At 40.3% G+C, this 18,926-nt stretch overlaps 1 protein-coding gene across 2 annotated transcripts in view; it reads right to left on the reverse strand.

Moving 5' to 3' along the window:
- Positions 1 to 3,892: 3,892 nt before the first annotated feature.
- nrp2b (neuropilin 2b) overlaps positions 3,893 to 18,926 on the reverse strand; it is a 91,567-nt gene continuing 76,533 nt past the window's right edge. The window contains exons 13-17 of one of the 2 annotated variants that reach the window (XM_073845264.1): positions 16,970 to 17,235; positions 16,782 to 16,878; positions 14,431 to 14,463; positions 7,519 to 7,581; positions 3,893 to 5,755 (exon numbers count right to left, since the gene is read on the reverse strand). In XM_073845264.1, coding sequence (XP_073701365.1) covers positions 5,451 to 5,755; positions 7,519 to 7,581; positions 14,431 to 14,463; positions 16,782 to 16,878; positions 16,970 to 17,235 — 764 coding nt within the window. In that variant the 3' untranslated portion in view covers positions 3,893 to 5,450. Of the gene's footprint in view, positions 5,756 to 7,518; positions 7,582 to 7,822; positions 11,198 to 14,430; positions 14,464 to 16,781; positions 16,879 to 16,969; positions 17,236 to 18,926 lie in introns of those variants that run through there. The other variant, XM_073845265.1, reaches the window with a different exon arrangement.

Raw genomic sequence — 18,926 nt, forward strand, 5'->3', positions numbered from 1 at the left:
TAATCCTTTATCGCAGATTGCGGTTCCATTATTTGCTCTAAGAATTATTCTGATCCTGAATGAAATGTATGATATAGCGACATTTACCCGCCATTTAACATGACGTTGAACCAAAACAAACTGTTATTAGTCACTTGTCAGTCAGACGACCTGTTCCTACCCAAGTGGTTGGTCCTTGGTCAATTGAAGCTCCTATAGAGCTTAGACCTTATGTCAGTCAAAGTTCAGGCTACACAAAACTAGTTTTGAAGTGACCTAGCCAAATGTCTTTCAAACAAACCTGAGAAAATCTGCAAACAGTGGCATCTATGGTCGTGCTGAGAGATGACTCACAGTATTGGTAATGGACAGAATGCTAGCTGTTTGCTGTCTTGCCAAAGCCCATTTTGATGTTGTTTGGTGTAGTTTACCAATCATGTCAAATTTGCATTAAATATTGATTTGATTGTAAACAATTATGTGGGACAAAAGAGACCATGAGTAATATAAGAGACATAATTTTCACATACAGCACACACAGAGCAAGTGTCCCTTTGCAGGTCTCTTGTCACTTGAGGCTCAGGCCATCTCCAGCCATCTGCCACTGGGAGGATGTTTGAAACTGATTCAAACGCTCCAGACAGCTTCCTACCCATCCCTGGTCTGCCTGTAGTAAAACATTTATTCCCATCAGCAGATTCTGTGGCTCGAACTCATGAGAGATTCACTCTGGAACTTTGTTTTTGGCTTTTGGCAAGAAAACAATCCAATGAGTGTACCTATTATGAAAGATAAACAGCTTTTATGAGAGCAAAAATGTTTACCTAAGAGTATATTGATCATGCAATATAAGAGCAAGGAACAAGAAATTAACAAGAGTTGCAAAATATGGCAGAAATCAGAAGAGCAGAATTATTAGAAAAATCACAATCAGACAAACCAGACGAGTCTTTTTAATGAATGTGAAATGTTGTCTGCAGTGCTCAGAGCAACTTCAAATCTGATCAATTATAGATCATTTATTCTATCCTTTGCTGTTTTATTGAACAATTCAATTTTTAACGCATTTCATTGATCTTAAACACAGCCCAATGTGAGCTCTAATGAGACAAGACATTCTAGGTTTCTAGAAAGACCATCACAGAAAACAGCAGAGAGAAACAATCCCACCCAGTAGCGCATGGGAGTCCAATTCAAGGTCTTCTCGGCCAAACCCAAACATCATGTATTATCAGAGAAACCACAAGACTGAGTCAGCAAAGACTTCAGCTGTGATCACTGACAAATTCCCCTGCTCTGTTCTGTGGCCCTCACTCCTCCTTGATGGATGGTGAATTGCATTTCTCGAACGTGGCATCGCTGTTAATGAGGAAAGATAGCAAGCATCCACATGACAGCACATTCCTGAATGAGCCACAAAACTGACGCTACATGATATTATTTGGTCGGGGGCTGTCAGGATCCAGAACAAAACAATTATGCACACGGATCATTAGTCAAGTCAACATCAAACAGGAAACAAACAAATGTGCCCTTGTATCTGCAGGGTTCTGGGTTTAGACGGAGACGGAGACCACTGCTACGCTGTGATGCACAGCGAGCCACTCTAAAATGAGAGTTTTGCATGTATGCATAGCTGAATATCTTATTGACGTGGTGTGATGCTGTTTCTTGTGTTCATTACTTGTTATGTTTATGTTTGAGGAGAAATGCAAGATCACGGTGATGTATTTAATGAGTCGTGGAGGGATGACTTTTGAATGTCTGTCCATGTATGGAGGTTATGCCTTTGATTGGATTGTGTGTGGTCTAGTCTGAAGGGCTGTCTATAAACTGACAGTGTTTTGGAGATGGTGGCGCTCACCTCTTGTCTGTCTCCCTTTAACACAGCTGCACAGCGAGGTCGGGCGCTGAATTAGGACTGCAAACAGATTTCAATGGATTGTCTGAGATGAGCTGAACTTAAATGGGACTGAAATGGACTTGATGTGAAATTTACCCTACCACTGTTTGAGTTTTTGCCTACAGGATCGATGTGCAGTGGAACTTTTGTACACAAATAGATAAATGGACCGACAGATAGATGGAGAGATAGATGAGTAAATAGACAGACAGACATAATAAAAATGACCCCGTTCAAAAGTTTACATCTACTTGATTTTTAATAGTGTGTTGTTACCTGAATGATCCACAGCTGTTTTTTTGTGTAGTGATAGTCCCTTGTTTGTCCTAAACAGTTAAACTGAAGGTATTACAGAAGGTAAGCTCACTGATGCTTCATTAGAAGCCGAGGGGTTAAAACTTTTTAAATTTGAGGTTCAGGGTAAATTAAACTTATTTTGTCTACTAGGAAACATGTATGTATCTTCTGTAGCTTCTGAAGGGCAGTACTAAATGAAAAAATATGATATTTGGGCAAAATAAGAAAAACATACTTTATTCTGTTCAAAAGTTTTCACCCTCCGGCTCTTAATGCATTGTGTTTCCTTTTGAAGCATCAGTAAGAGTATGAACCTTCTTTAATAGTTGCATGTGTGTCCCACAGTTGTCTTCATTGTGAAAAGCTGTGGATCATTCAGGATCAGCACAGTATTAAGAATCAAGTGTATGTAAATTTTTGAACAGTGTCATTTTTGTAAATTCAACTATTATTTTTTTAATTATTAGTTTTTTTACTATTATGTATTTTAAATATAGTATTCAGATCAGTACTAAATAAAAAGTAACATGCATTTTGTATGATCTGTCTTATTTTGGTCAAATAATTAACATTTTGCAGATTCTGTGTATGCACATTTTTGAATTCAACTGTAGATAGATAGACAGACAGACAGACAAACACAGATACAGACAGATAGATAGACAGACAGACAGAGACAGACAGACAGACACACACACACACACACACACACACACACACACACACACACACACACACACACACACACACACACACACACACACACACACACACACACACATGTTGGGTTTACATGTTTTATGGGGACATTCCATAGGCGTAATGGTTTTTATACCGTACAAACCTTACTTTCTATCGCCCTACACCTACCCTACACCTAAACCTAGCCCTCACAGGAGATTGTGCACACTTTTACTTCCTCAAAAAAACTCATTGTGCATGATTTATAAGCCTGTTTCCTCATGGGGACCTGAGAAATGTCCCCACAAGGTCAAAATCTACTGGTATTCCTATCCTTGTGGGGACATTTGGTCCCCACAACGTGATGAATACCAGGTACACACACACACACACACACACACACACACACACACACACACACACACACACACACACACACACATGTTTGTTTTTGTGAATTGTGGGGCCATTCCATAGACGTAATGGTTTTTATACTGTACAAACGATATTTGCTGTCACCCTACACCTTCCCTACACCTAAACCTAGCCCTCACAGGAGACTGTGCATATCTTTACATTCTCAAAAAAACATATTCTGTATGATTTATAAGCCTTTTGAAAAGTGGGGACATGGGCAATGTCCTCATAAGTCACCCTCTCCTTGTAATACCTATGTCATACCCATGTTATTACACAAATTTGTGTCCTGATATGTCACAAAAACAAACACACACACACACACACACACACACACACACACACACACACACACATAAAGACAGACAGATAGATAGATAGATAGAGACAGTCAGTCAGACACAGATACAGACAGACAGACAGACATATAGATAGATAGATAGATAGACAGACAGACACAGATACAGACATATAGATAGATAGACAGATAGATAGATCGATAGATAGACAGACAGACAGATAGATAGATAGACAAATTTTCACACCAGTCACAAGTATTGTTAATCATACTTTATTAAATAATAATAATAACAATAAAAAAGAACTTTTTTTCTGTACAAAGTCTACAAACAACAATTTTTGAATGTTCTGACCAGTGCCGGGATCTCCATGTCTTTTGGTGTTGGCCTCCTGTCCCAGACAGACGAGGTAATACTATCACAGCTCTGCAGCAAAGCCAAAACAGGCCAGAGCTCCAAGGCACTTGGAAAAGAGTCAACAGAGTCCAGTGAAAACCGAGCTGAATACACACAATCTCTCCCTCTTCATCGCTCTCTCCCCCAAAGACTGAACAATCCGTGTCTCCGGCTGCTTTCCGCACTCCCTAATAAGACAAGCCCCTCCACCCCCTCGCTCACCCACAAGTCAACAGAACTCCCAGCATGGCTCTGGGGAGCGAGAGGCCAGTCTGAGGTACAATAAAGAAATTTACACACACTTCCCCCATGCGTGTTCTCGTTCTATCGCTCTCTTCACCTCGAGGTGAAACGTTCTGTGAAATTCTCACTCTTCTCTCAGGCTTGCACCGAACCTGGTATTGTTAGCCTTCATTTTCAGCATCCCAAAATAAACCATGGAGTAAACAGACAGGTGAAATGAAAGAAAGCAAGTGTAAGGCCCGACTCCTCCAAGGCCCCAGTGGCTTCAAACCCAAGGACTGGTGTTTCAAAATGGCTCTCCTCCAAAACAGTTTGCTTAAGGCTCGATTGTTTGTACATGAAAGTGGCTTGGGGATTTTCCAGCTCCTTCACCAAAGTCGCTCTGCCAGCTTGAGTCTTTGTTACTTCAAGAATAGGGTAAAGAGAGGAGGAGAGAGCTGAAGATGCTCTCTCTCTTTCCACTCTCTCAACACTCTTTAGCTCAGTGGCTCTGAATCCTTAGCAATCCATAGGTTGCGATAAATTAGTCTGAATTGTCAAGCACAGAGTCTATGCTTAGAAATCAAACCGTCAAAAGAAAAAAAAAGAAAAAGAGAAAAAAAGAGACACAAAAGACAATCCTAATACTTCAGTCTAAAAGGATTTTTCTGAATGTAATACAGCATGTTTTCTTTCTCATTGTCTAATGGCCACAACAGAAACATTATGCTACAAACAGACTGAAGTATAAAACATTCATAAGAGGCGTCAACACTTCAAAACGATTGTGGGAAGTGGCAAAAGACGAGATGGGATGGGAACTTAAGCGAGTCACTGAAAAGACACAAGTCTAAACTAAAGCAAATGTCCACAATATTCTAGGCCACAGCGTTCACACAATGGAGGCCGAGATTTCACAAGCAATCTGTCTTCTAGTCCTAGTGCCTCTCTCTCTCTTCTACCTTCCATTAAGCATTATTAGATTGTATTTTCCTTTACAAATCTATAGCAATATACATTTCTTTAAAGTTCTTTTTCTTTTTTTGAAAGGGGGGAAAGTCATTAGGTTGATATGTGTTGATTCACCATTCACTCCCATTGAGCTGTCCACAGGAAGCTTCTATGCTCCCAGTGATCCTTCAACAATCCCGGTCAGAGATCAGCCCTATATTAGCGGCGTGAGGTCCATTCACAGTTTTGGATCAGGCCGGCACAAGTTCACAAGCGGACAGAGCGCCTCTCCTGATCGGCTGCCATCAGGCCTCAGAGCAGCAGCGCTGTTGGTTGATCTTCACCTTGTGCTTGATGCCGTCGTACAGCTCGAAGTTGTAGTTCTCCAGCGTGGTGGTGCTGCGGGATGACAGGCCGTTGTAGGAGCAGGTGCAGTAGAGCAGGAGTCCAGCGCAAACCGCTCCCAACAGAACGCCCAAGGAACTCATGACGATGATGGTGACCAGAATGGGGTCGAGCGTGTACAGCCAAGCATTGTCTTTCTCAGAGATCCGCGTCACTGGAGGTTCTCGTGAGGGGTTGGGTGTGGTCCAGACAGGGAACGGGAACCCTGGAAACAGGAGAGACAAAACAATAAGTTTTCATTTGAAATCTAATAAAAAGTTTAAACAAAACAAAACAAGTTGCCCTAAAAACAACACACTCAGAATGGCCAAGGATCAGCTATCTCCACGCAATCTAAAACTGATTGTGCAGATCAAACCGTAAGTCGTAGAGACTTGAAACTGGGAGGGATGGTAGTACTCACACCACCAACAACATCACCAAGACTCACCCCAATCGGCCTGATGGGGGCGCTACAGCGATCAAAAGTATGAAATTGCTCCTAACTCCTAAGCTGTCAATCGCAGGCTCATGTGTCTTATGTCGTTGGAATCCTTGGCCCATACCAGATTAGATGGTGAGCTTGAAATTTTCGGGTATTTTGGATTTTTGGAAAAACATACTTTTGTGAACTAGTCCAAGGTTTTTCTGGAAGATTTTCTGGAGAGTAAACATTAAAAATTCTCAAAAAAAAAAAGTTCTCAAAGAAAAGAAAAAAATCACTTTTGAAAGAAACGTTTGAAAGGGGCGGGTCCACTTTTAGTAAAATGCCTATAACTCCTGAATGGAATGAGATACCTTCGCCAAACTCAGGACACAGGAGGACGCAGGAACTAAATCATAAAAATGGCTGTAACTATGCAACCGTATTGCATTTTTCAAGGTCGTAAACGATTGTACATTGCATGGATTTTCACACATACTTGTGATATTTGTATCATATGATGAACTCCTCATTCCGGAAAACTTTGCCTCTAGAACCACAGATGTCAATCAAATAATTTAATAAATGATTGAGAAGAGTAAAAAACCTACTTTTGCGAACTAGATCCTAGTTTTTTTGCTCAATCTGGAAAAACCACTGCAGTACAATTCTCTGTACTCTCTAGGTCAATAATTATCAAAAAATGTTGAAATGTACCCTTTGGGAAGCTATAACAAGGTCGTTTAGAAAAGGGGGCTGTCCAAATGTACCCCAAATCCTATAAAGCTTAAGGAAAACTCAAAACCACAGCCGGCACTATAACAATCATAAACATTAAAAAACATCATATTTCTATGGTAAATTACCTGGATTTGCCAGAAATGCTTTTAGGTGATTTAGGTGGTAACATGCTTGCTACATAATGTCTTTTTTCATATTTGCTTAAATGCCTTAAAGTGCTTGAAGGGTAATCACTGCTTGCAGCTAAATTTATTTTTGTTTTCATCGTGCACAAAAAGTATTCTCATAGCTTCATAACATTACAGTTGAACCACTGATGTCACATGGACTGTTTTAACGATGTCCTTACTACCTTTCTGGGCCTTGAATGTGTCAGTTGCATTGCCATCTGCGAAGGGACAGAAAGCTCTCGGATTTCATCAAAAATATCTTAACATGAGGGTGAGTAATTAATGACAGAATTTTTATTTTTGGGTCAATTGTATCTTTAATGTCTTAAGATGTTTTGAAGAATAGCCGTAGGTGGTATAGTAGTCCTGTAGTAAGTTTTCTCTTTCTAAAAACGTTGAAGTGAATCTGGCTGAGTGTGTTGTATTCTTTAATATGTCAAGCTACCTGAATAATATTACATTCTGTTAAGCCACAGACATCTGAAGGTAAGTAATGACGTGTTACTGGGTGAATAATGAACTGTGCACTTATAATGCATTGGCTAGGCATTCACGTCCGCATTTGTGTGCTTGTGTACTTTCTGTTTCAAACCCCATTTGTGTTTATTATTAAAATACACCAGTCTACACTTGAAGGTTGATGAATAGAGTTACCTTGACCAACGTGCTCTCTGCCATTGAATAGACGATTATTTCCAAGGTCTTCGGGTCTTCGCTCTGTTTGGAAGACAAACACAATCCAAATGAAACACTCAGTGTTAAAATGAATATACAAAAAGACTCAAACTAAAAAACATTATTGTTCCATGAGTCAGGAACAAGTGTAGAATGTGCAAGCACAAAATGGCCAACATAAACAGCAAAAAGTGTACACTGATGATCACACAAGCTATGGAGGTGCAGCGTCTGTTATACATCATTCAATACCCATAAACAAAGTGCACAAACCACTTTAAGCTGCAGTTTGTAGAAAAATATCACTTTATTGTAACATTCCATACAACGTTTCCAAGACCACGAAATTCAACAGGCTAAAATATACCTCATACTGTATGTATTTAAACAGGCTGAAATGCTGTCGTAGAGAGAAAGGAAAAAGCATATATAGATGGCTGGGTCGAAGCCCCACATTCACAAGGGACAAAAAAGTGCACACAACCACAAACCCATCAGAACTTGTATGCAAATTAAGCATAATGTTGACATAATGAACATCAAAAAGTCATGTTCAGCAAACATTAATAAATAAACTATTTTAAATCAACTTCAATTCTGTAGATGGAATATTTTACCTTTTTTAAGCAAAACATACATGGATTTTGCTTAATACATTTTTTTGCACATTAAAATTCAGTTTCTTCAGACAGACACTTTAGACGTCTACCGCCTTTTCCTGTCTCTGTCTCTGAGGAGGGGTGAGAGCATATGCTGTTTTGTGCAGGTACTATCAGAGACAGACTCTTGGCATCATATGGGGCCCCTCTGAGTGCTTTTGCTCATTAATATCTTTTGAGAGACAGCAAAAGGAAAAGACTCCCAGCAAGAATGCTTACAACGGGCTTAATAAAATGTAATCTGGTCCATTACCTAATTAGAAATATGAAAAGGTTCAAGAAACTCTCAGCCACAGTAGATTTAAAAACATATTATGAACAGCTGACATGTCATTTTGAAGCAACTCATATTAAATAGTAAAGAGAAAAGCTGAGAATGAAAATAATTTAAAGTAGTACATTCAGACTAAAAAACAAAATCACGACTGTTCAGAGTTAAAAGCTTGATATAAATTCATACATTAATCATGTGTCAAACAGGCATATGAACCCAGACTTTTTTAAGACAAGACATACACTGGGGGGCACAGAAACTCATAGAAATGTCTTGCATATCGCAAATTCTTCTTTAAACAAGCGACAGATTGCACAATATGGCGGCGCAACGGAGACCACATGACTCAAAACTGAACAGAATTGATGTATCGCATGAAAAGCTGTCATGTGTCCCATCTTCGCCAGAACACACTCTACTGTATAGAGGATTAGGTGGGAAAAAAAGAGACAATGCTCTACAATGGGCCTGCCAGGTCAGGTGGTCTCTCTGGCTGTCTGCGAGGATCTTTCATGTGCTTTTGTGTTTTAAACAAACCCCTTCAGACCCGGGATTTTGCAGAGGAGGTCTATATTTAGAGCAGGCTTTTCTTTGATCTCGCCTTCCATCTCCCCACACATTCTTTCGCGAAGAGCAGATAAACGGGCGAAAAAGGGCCAGCCCGTCCGTGATGGGGGATTATTTTCACCTATTGCCAGATGGAGGACATAACAAGATATCAGGATTTACTTTCTCCTTTCATCCCAGTTGCTTTAGATGAAGCCAAAATCTGACGTGCCCGCCTGACAGATGCTTTCAGTAATGGATGAAGCCTCAGACTCTTTATGTGTAAAGAGGAAAATGTTTTGTTGGGGGAATTTCCACCCTGAGCTCTGATGGCGCCTGTTTTTTTGTGTTTGTTTGGTACAGAAGAGAACACTGAACACTATGTACTTGGACAGAACATCGCATGGTTTTCTTTTCAGAGGTATACCGCTACGTTTCAAGTGGCACATGAAAGAGATAAAGCAAATACTCGCACCAGGACAGAGTGCATTTTAAAACTTTCTCCTGCATATATAGTGTGTGTGTTTTGATACTTAAAAGATGATCTGCAACAAGATTGTCATATGCAAATAATGCTAATAAAACAAAACGCTAAGTCCCTGTCTGATAAATTGGCAAAAGCCCCCTAAAAGTACAGATAAGAGGTTGGTTAGTATTTCAGTAAGACATCAGCAGGTGTACCGAGTGACACTATAGAAGGTGGACTTGGAAATGGGCTCCAACTAACATGCTAACGTGCCAACTCGCTCCCTGAAGCAAAATCAGCTAGCGAAGCGCTCTTGCACCGTCTGACATTTGGCAGATTTACAAAGCTCTCCGCTTCTGCTCTTTTACAAGACTTATGTGTAATCAAAATCTCTGGGGAAACGGCACACAAATACACACTGCGTTAGCGTTAGCTATAAAAATAAAGTCAGTGCATCAGTTAGCTGCATATGCACTTCGGTTCATCTCGGCTGAGCGTGAATACGAAAGGATTAAATAATAAATGAGAACAGTGATCGGCTCGAACTAGCCCAATGCCACTGAAGCGTCTTAAGGCCAATGTTGTGTCAGTCGGTCGGCCAATCAGAGGAGTAGGCTGGCTAAGGCGGGGTCGTGTGACCTATAGGCGAAAAACATACCGTATCTCTTCAGACGTACTTACTGTAAGTGCCAAAGCCCCAGTGACTTCAGAAAAGAAGAGTTTATATATAGACACATGTTGACAGATACTCAAAATGAACTCAACAGCCTTCAAAAAGAAGCTTCATTCAATAGTCAAAGGAGACCAAACAGATCACTGGAACGGGCCGAACCCAAAGATAAAAGGACCAGTCCTCATAACTTAAGCACTTTGTAGAGGTACCAGGAGTTATAAATTAAGTACATTACGTGGTACCCCTTCCACACACAAATCCAGCAAGAATGTGTCCCAGAGTTTTTGTCTCTTTGAAACTTCTCGTCGAACTCCTCAAGCCTCAATGTGCACATGAGATGCGGCACACATGCAAGGAAAAGTTCCTGTTTTTCCTTTTTGTACCGACGCCTCCCTCCCGTCGCTGTTCGCAGGCTCTCCTCAGAGTTTGGCAGTGCTGCCGAGTTCTCTTGACTGTACAATAGGATTGGTCATGAACAGGAGATTAGAGCTTTTCACAGTAAGGTTCCCATCCACACACACAAGAAAGAGAGAGAGACAGAAGGGGAAAGGGGGTCCCTGCCAGTCAGGATTTTGGCTGGGTGTCCCTTCGGCACAGCAGATCTCCTCCTTCCCAGCACTGGAGCTCCACAAAAGAGTCTCAGAAATCTCGACAACTCTGGTGCTTATACGTGTCCACATCTGCATCCTTGACTTTAAAGGACACCACCTAGGTGTCACTGGTGTCGACTCAACACTGGGAGCAGGGCTCTTGCTTCTCTAACCTAATCGTTAGCATGGGCTCCACCCCGGGTCCGGAGAGTCCCCCGGGGCCGCCGCCTGTGTACTGTCCCGTGTACGTGCTCTGGTAGGACACAGAGTGCTGGCTCTTCTTGGCCGCCAGGTGGTAGCGATGGCAACACAGCACCATGACCAACGTGACGCAGCCCAGGAGGAAAATGGCGCCACCTCCGGCTATTACGTAATACCAGTAGGTGGGCATGGGCTGCAGGGACACTGTCGTGTCAACAGTGGGGTCGCTCCAGCCAGGTGAGGCTCCCCCTGGTGGAGAGACACAGAAGAGTTGGCTTGGGGTAGAGAGGCATGCAGACTGCATAGCTTCAAGCCATCTTGGATTGTACGTGAATGATTTTGCTCTGATTTGGTGCTGCATACAAACAAAACAAACACAGACACGCAAATGCACATGCACGTCGCCTGTCCGCGGCCCCTTCGCGGGAACTCTAAAACTGTACGGATTGATTTTTGTCCACATTGAAAGTGCAGACGTGTTTTATGGGTTGTGGAATCAGTGCTAATTTCATATGCAAAGGTCATAAAAGCATATAGTGTCATAAGACACCAGTAAATGTCAGTATATTGTAATCCAGTATATTGCCGAGTGTGTGTGTTTGTGTGTGTGTGAGTGCTCGGTAGTTTTTCTTTCTGGGGGAAAGTTCTGTTTTCTTGCATGCATGGATCTGTGCCAGCTTCATCTGCCTCAAGCCAAAGTCTTCCATGAACCCAACCCAGCAGTGCATGAAAACTGCTCACCCATCACACTTGTGTACACACACACACACACAAACTTCCACCAATCACTCTTACTATTCCCCCCATTTCATCTTTCTCTCGTCTATGCATAAACATGCATGTAATCTAGGAATTCTGACTGCTATGGGAAAATGGATCTACTCACTGTGGGAATCATTTCCACTTCAATTAAAAGAAAGGGAGGTAGTTACTAAAGGAATACGTTATTAGTGGGCTTGTGTGCTCCACAATCATTTCAAATGGAGTGTGTGAGGATTATTCCACTGCAGCTGAATGTGATTGACCGCAATCATACAGCTGTTGGGGAATACACGTACGACATCCATAGCAGCACAGCAGCTCACGCACACCACCAATGCAATGCTCACACACTTGATGTGTACCGTCGATATTAGAGTTTTGCTGTTCTCATTACAGTGTTTTAAAATTGTTAGTATAGTAACTTTTCTAAAAGTATTTATTTGCTGGAGCATAACAGTGCAATGTCACCCCAGAGGAAAGATATCATAAATCGGAAGACAGAAATAGTTTTAAAAAGTCATAATGTCTGTCATTAATTACTCACCCTCATGTCGTTCCAAACCCATAAGACCTTCGTTCATCTTCGGAACACAAATGAAGATATTTTTGAGGTAATCTGACAGCAACGCAACTGACATGTTCAAGGCTCAGAAAGGTAGTAAGTACATCGTTAAAACAGTCCAGTGGTTCAACCGTAATGTTATGAAGCTACTGAATTACTTTTTGTGTGCAAAGAAAACAAAAATATTGACTTTATTCAACAATTTCTTCCCTTCCCGTGTCAGTCTTTGACATGCGTTCATGACAGTACCATGATTTCTTTGTGCATAAATAGTATTCTCGTAGCTTCATAACATTACGGTTAAACCACTGATGTCACACGGACTATTTTAATGATTACCTTACTAACTTTCTGGGACTTGAAAGTGGTAGTTGCGATGCTGTCAATGCAGTTAGAAAGCTTTTGGATTTCACCAAAAATATCTTAATTTGTGTTCTGAAGATAAACAAAGGTCTTTTTGGATTTGGAATGACATGAAGGTAAGTAATGAATGACTTTTCATTTAAAACTATCCCTTTAAAATTCCATAGGGAAAAAATAGACAGATGATGTGTCTATTTGTTTTTTCCATTTTATGTTCCAACCTGTGAAGCACCTTGAATAGCAATTTATATATTTAAGATGCAACACAAAAAAATATTATTATTATTATTACTACAGGGTTCGTACAGATACAGTACTATAAAATGAAATTCCAGGACTTTCAAAGACTTCTCAAGCTACTTTTTAGATTTACAAGGGATCTCACTTATCGAACAATGTCTTCTATTTCAAATTTAAAAAAAAAGAGAAAGAGATAAAAAAAATATATAATTTTTTTTATGTTTTCAACAGTTTGAGAAAAAAAAAAGATTCGGAAATCTGAAATCCTGATTTGCATCAAATGATTCGCGATCTGTGCGCCGAAGTTCTGATCTAATGCTAAAGATTCACAAACCTACTCTGTTCTGATCTAAATTAAATGATTCATGATCCATGCTCCAAAGTTTAGATTTAAATCAAATGCTTTGCGATCCATGCTCTGAAGTCCCAATCCGAATAAAGATTTGCCAACCATCATTTCAGATTAGGACTCGGATCGCAAATCATTTGATTTAAATCGGGACTTCGAAACGCGTATTACAAATAGTTTTATAAATCATTCAATTTGACAAATGATTCACGAACCAATTCTGATCTAAATCAAATGATTGAGCGATATGCAATACGATCGGAGCACTTCAAAACAGTAAATAATTTTGCGACGCAATGGAGTTTCGAAACATGCTTTTTAAAATGGTTACAAGTGATGTTGATATTAGAAAATGAATGGCTTTTAATTTGATCTGGTTTTTGATAGTGAATAATCCAAGTCACGAGTTTGAATCAATCGGAGCGGTTCCAGCGTAAATGACTAAATTGATTTGCTTCATCTGTTCCTCTTTTCACATCTTCAGCCATGTTTACACAACACTGTGAGTACTACTTGCCTAGCTTGATTGTTTTTTGACATGAACCGTGATAAGCAAAAAAGGTTAAAAAGGCGTAAAAAGATTTTTGCATGCTTATTGACAAATTTAAACATTTCAAAGATACATTAACTTTCAGTAATTCAAGCACTTTTCAAGAACCTCTTTAGGAATATTGCTATTTTTCAAAAGTTTTCCTGTTTTTCCCTTTTACTTTAAGCACCTTGTACGAACACTGTTATTAGAAAATTTGGTGAGAAATCATATTGAAATCTCAAGGGGTGACATACAAGGGGTAATATGCCAACTGAACTACGGCCACATTTGATGATGTTTAGGCATGACACCGACACCATATAAACACAGCACAAGATGTGGGGCTACAGATGCATGCTGGGATACAGCCCATGCTCCAAATATCCATATGACAACAATGATGGTGAGGACAACAATCATGACAGCAATGATTTGACATAAAGGCACCACCGTCACCGAAAGCACAAATAAACACATAAACTGCCCCGGCGCTGAATCTGACTTCATTTAAACTTTGTTGTGAGATTGGAAAGAGAATTTACAGAATCCCTATGTGCTGCTGGTGTAAAGCTCAACCAAAAGTATAATGATTCTCAAAGTGATGCAAGCTGCTAGGCAACAAGCAGGAAGCACAAACATTGGCACAGGAAATGACAATATGCCAGAAAACTCACCAGTCATTTCAGGGGGGAATGCAGCGAAGGGTTCTGAAATGAGAAGAAACGAAAGAAAGATTAGTTAAAGAAACTGGCACAAATGAAATATATTCACATAAATAACAATGGTGCAGATGGAATTCTGACACATGTGACTGAGTATGATTAATATCATATGAATAAATTACTCTGGAGCTCAGATTCCTTGACAAAATGAATTTTTGAGGTGCTGTAAGCAATGTTAACCATTTCACTCTCTTCGACTCTAACTGGCTAAATATATTTCCTGATATCTCAAGACACCTATTTGAGTGATATTTGTCATGTAGGAACATTTCCTGTGTGGTATTCATTACAAATGCCCTACAGCTTACTATGTACAACTATCAACAGAACTCCTCAGAAACCCATCATAAAGACTTTTGTCTTGTAGAGGGGTCTGAAATAACAAACACAGGTTAAGGAGAAACCGAAAGATTGGGAATGGGATTGGGCTGTGTGTCATTTGGCAAACTGTGTAGCGCACACACTCAGAATGCCAGGGAAACAGAATGCCAGTTCAGAATGTTTGGAATGCCGTCGCTTTAAAAAGGAACTCTGCGGAGAGGCAGGGGACAGATTTGGCAGCGACACAGAGCTGGCGCATTCACATCGAACAGCTTTAATTAATAAGAGCAGTCCCAAAGCTGGGAGCCTGTGGCGGAAACGTGTACGTGAGCAACTGAATGAAAGTGCGTATGACAGCTCACATCAATTTTGATTCATAACTAATGCTACTTTTGCTGATCACAGTTTAAATATAATAAGTCATACGTTCTCAGTGGGAACAGCAATTTTTTGCTCAGTAAATAACCTTCACAGCATTGTTAGTGACTGGCCGTGTAGCAAACATTAATGTCTGTTCTGTGTTTGTGAAAAGCTACACCGTCGAGAGCAGGCCTGCCTGTATTCCCTGGCATGGCTCTGGAAAGCTCTGTTTACAAATAAGAGAGAAGAAGGAAAAGAAACTAATGAAACATAGATTGGGATCAGAGCCCACAGGGTGAGTGTGGCCTAGTTTTCAGCTTTTTGTGCGAGCCGAGCACTTGAAAAACACTTTCTGTGTGATTAATTTTTTCTTGGGCTTGAATGGCAAGGATAGGGTGGGTGTGGAAAACAGAATGGATCGCCTGATGATATGTGGGATACAATTTTTTTTTTATTTGGGTATTTTTTTTTCTCAAAATCTATAAATATTTTTAACTGTGCAAAAAATATATATTTTTAATTTTATTTTTTACATAAAGTAAATACAAATGATAATGTTTTTTCCCCCTGATTTTTTTAAAGTTTGTATTAAAATGATTAGTTCACTTGCAGAATAAAAAAATCCTGGTTATTTACTCACCCCCATGTCATCCAAGATGTTCATGTCTTTCTTTCTTCAGTCAAAAAGAAAGGTTTTTGAGGAAAACAGTCCTGGATTTTTCTCCACATAGTGGACTTCAATGGTGTCCAACGGGTTGAAATTCAAGGTCCAAATTGCAGTTTCAAAGCAGCTTCGAAGGGCGTTATACAATTCCAGCCGAGGAATAAGGCTCTTATCTAGTGAAACGATGTGTCATTTTCTAAAAAAAATGAAAATGTACATACTTTTTAACCACAAATGCTCGTCTTGCACTAGCTCTGCAATGCTCGTCCATGACTTACGCATTTCGTAATCACATTTGAAAGGTCACACATGGATAGTTCTTCACTTGTGTACTTCGGTTCAAAAAATCCACCTCGTTTTCTCATCCAAAATCGTCCAACATTGCTGTATTACCTTTTTTTGTTAAAACCATTTGACTTTCTTTGCACGTTCACTTTGTAAAAACTGGGTCAGTACTTTTACCTATTTCATGTGTGACCTTTCCGCATAAAGCTAGTGCAAGACGAGCATTTGTGGTTAAAAATATACAATTTTACATTTTTTTTTTTTAGAAAATGACCAATCATTTCAGTAGATAAGACCCTTTTTTCTTGGCTGGGATCTTGTATAACCCTTTGAAGCTGCATTAACACTGTAAATTGGATCTTCAACCCATTGATCCCAATTGAAGTACATCCTAGGAAAAAACCTTACTTTCTTTTCGACTGAAGAAAGAAAGACATAAACAACTTAGATGGCATGGGGGAGTAAATTATCAACAATTTTTAATTCTGGAAGTGAACTAATCCTTCAATTGAATTTTAGTTTTAGTGGCTTGATTAAAAGCTTTTTTCTTGTCAAAGCAAATATTACTTCCTTGCCAGGTGTTGATTTTGGTCCCTGGTGACAATTATGGTGGTTGACGGTTGAAAGAGAGAAAGACAGCGAGACAAAGAAAGCCCCAGATGTTAATACTTACGTGTACACTGTTCAAGCTCGATGCTGGAGCTCATATGGATGTTGTCAACCCAGATGTGCCCTCGACTGCCACGCTCGAAGAAACCCTCGATGACAACCTTACAAATGAAAAAGAGAAGAAAGAGAATTAAAGACTACATTCAGTTCATCTTGTGTAGCTCTCAAGTCAATTTCTATCATTTGTCATACCTGATATTCTTTAGGGGACTGAGGCAGGATAGTGCGGCCTTCTCTCCACATGGGCCCCTGGTCTCCTTTCAACGCCCAGAGCAGCGTCTCCTCCTGGTCGTCGTCCCGGAGCAGCACGCGGAGGCTGTCCTGACCTTCACCCTGCAGCTGGTAGTAGAAGAGCAGACAGACGGGACGGCGCTCGGGTCCCACAGACGGGCTCATTAACCGCGCGCGCTGCGGCTCTGACTTGGGACTCGCCTCCACGTACAGGAAATTTCCAAAATCTGCAGGGAGAATGAGACAAGTGATGATGTTAAACATCTTTTGTTGGTCCTGGAACAACACTGCTGTCAAAGAAACATGTTCCTAACTCTCCAAACCTAAACCAACAAGAATGTCATACTTAGTAAATCACTGTAAGCTTGTTTTTATTCTCCCTTTTTCTTTGCATTAAGCATTCTGGTATGTTTTTATATTTGCTAAGTGATAAATAATTGATTTTTTTTTGGAAGGAGGGAAGTATAAAATAAGCTCTGACATAAAAGCACATCCCCTCTGTGTTCAGTGGAAAGAGTCCTTACAACACAACCTCTGTCATTTCCCGATCTTAGTAAAGCGGAAGAAAAATGAACGGGAGAACGATGATCAGAGAGGAGGCTGGAAAACACTTTGTGAGTGATCGGACTGGACAGCATGGCACCAAAAATGATCATCATTACCCACGCTGGCTCAGCTATAATACGGAAGCTCCCACCTTCCACTGATGTACGAAGAATTCTTTCCGTTTGCCCTACTTTGACACATTTCTCATCCCAAACTTATTTGAAATACAGCCCTGAGATCAGTCCATCACTGGTGCTCCTGCACGAGATGCCTAAATAGATTACACATTTAATTATTTCAAAATAACTTCTTCTGTTTGATCTTGAGTATACATATAAGAAAATTAATTATCCTTTCATAGGGAAAGTTCATTGTAGCTCAGAGGCCCAGAGCTTAGGCTGATGTGCCTGTGAAGTAACCCGAGGGCAGGGAAAGGTACTTCTGGGATTATTGTTTTTAAGTAGAACCTACTACACCTAGAGTTAATTAGGCTGCCTGCGTATTAACCCTTTCTGGACCTCTGGTTTTCCGTTTCCTGGTTAAAACACTGGGGTATGAACACTCTGGAGTGCTGTTCCAGGAGCCACAGGCTCTACAGCTCACTGTGATGTTTTATTGGAGTGAGTTGTGCTATAAAGTGAATGAGTTGAGCAGCTTTTGTCCAGGGATGCTGGGAAGTGAAGCCAGAAACATACTCTACAAGTATGAAAGGGAAAAAAATACTGGTAAAACTGTGGAAGCACATTTCTGTGTCTTTTAGATATTTTATATCTCACATTTGTTATTTCACTAATAAGATACCAGCCAAACCTTGACCCTTTGACTTGAAAGACTACTGCTGAAGTACTAAAGCACTACTTGCAGCAATGTTAGGCATGCATTGTGTACTCGTGTTATGAATTGAATTCAGACATATTTCAACCCCCAACAATGTGTGAAATTGAGCTTAAGTACTTTCAGTTTTTTTTGTGTTAGGGGATCTACACAGTTTGTTTGGAGAAAGTGAGGAATGTGAAGTGACACCTCTGGTGTAAAAGAGAGTGAAAAAACACAAGAGAAACTCTTGGGCTTGGGGGTGCACTTAGTTTTGGAATGGTTAAAACAGAAGAAGATTCTTTCCTTTTGACTCCTGGATCTCTCTTTAAAAACTGACGTGGAAAACTGCGCAAGATTGTTTTAACAGCCTCACAAGGCAGAGTGCTCCAAGAAAGGATGGAAAACATGGAGAACTGTATACTTCAGAATTAGTGAAGCATATTTTTTTTTTCAAGCAAGGCTTGATAAAGGTCAGGTAAGCTCAGGGATATGAAGAAATGAACAAACTCCCAGAGGAGGAGCGAGGATGGACTGAGAGAGTGACAGATACTATTCC

The sequence above is a fragment of the Garra rufa genome, chromosome 8 (genome assembly GCF_049309525.1).
Source record: "Garra rufa chromosome 8, GarRuf1.0, whole genome shotgun sequence".
Classification (NCBI taxonomy): domain Eukaryota; kingdom Metazoa; phylum Chordata; class Actinopteri; order Cypriniformes; family Cyprinidae; genus Garra; species Garra rufa.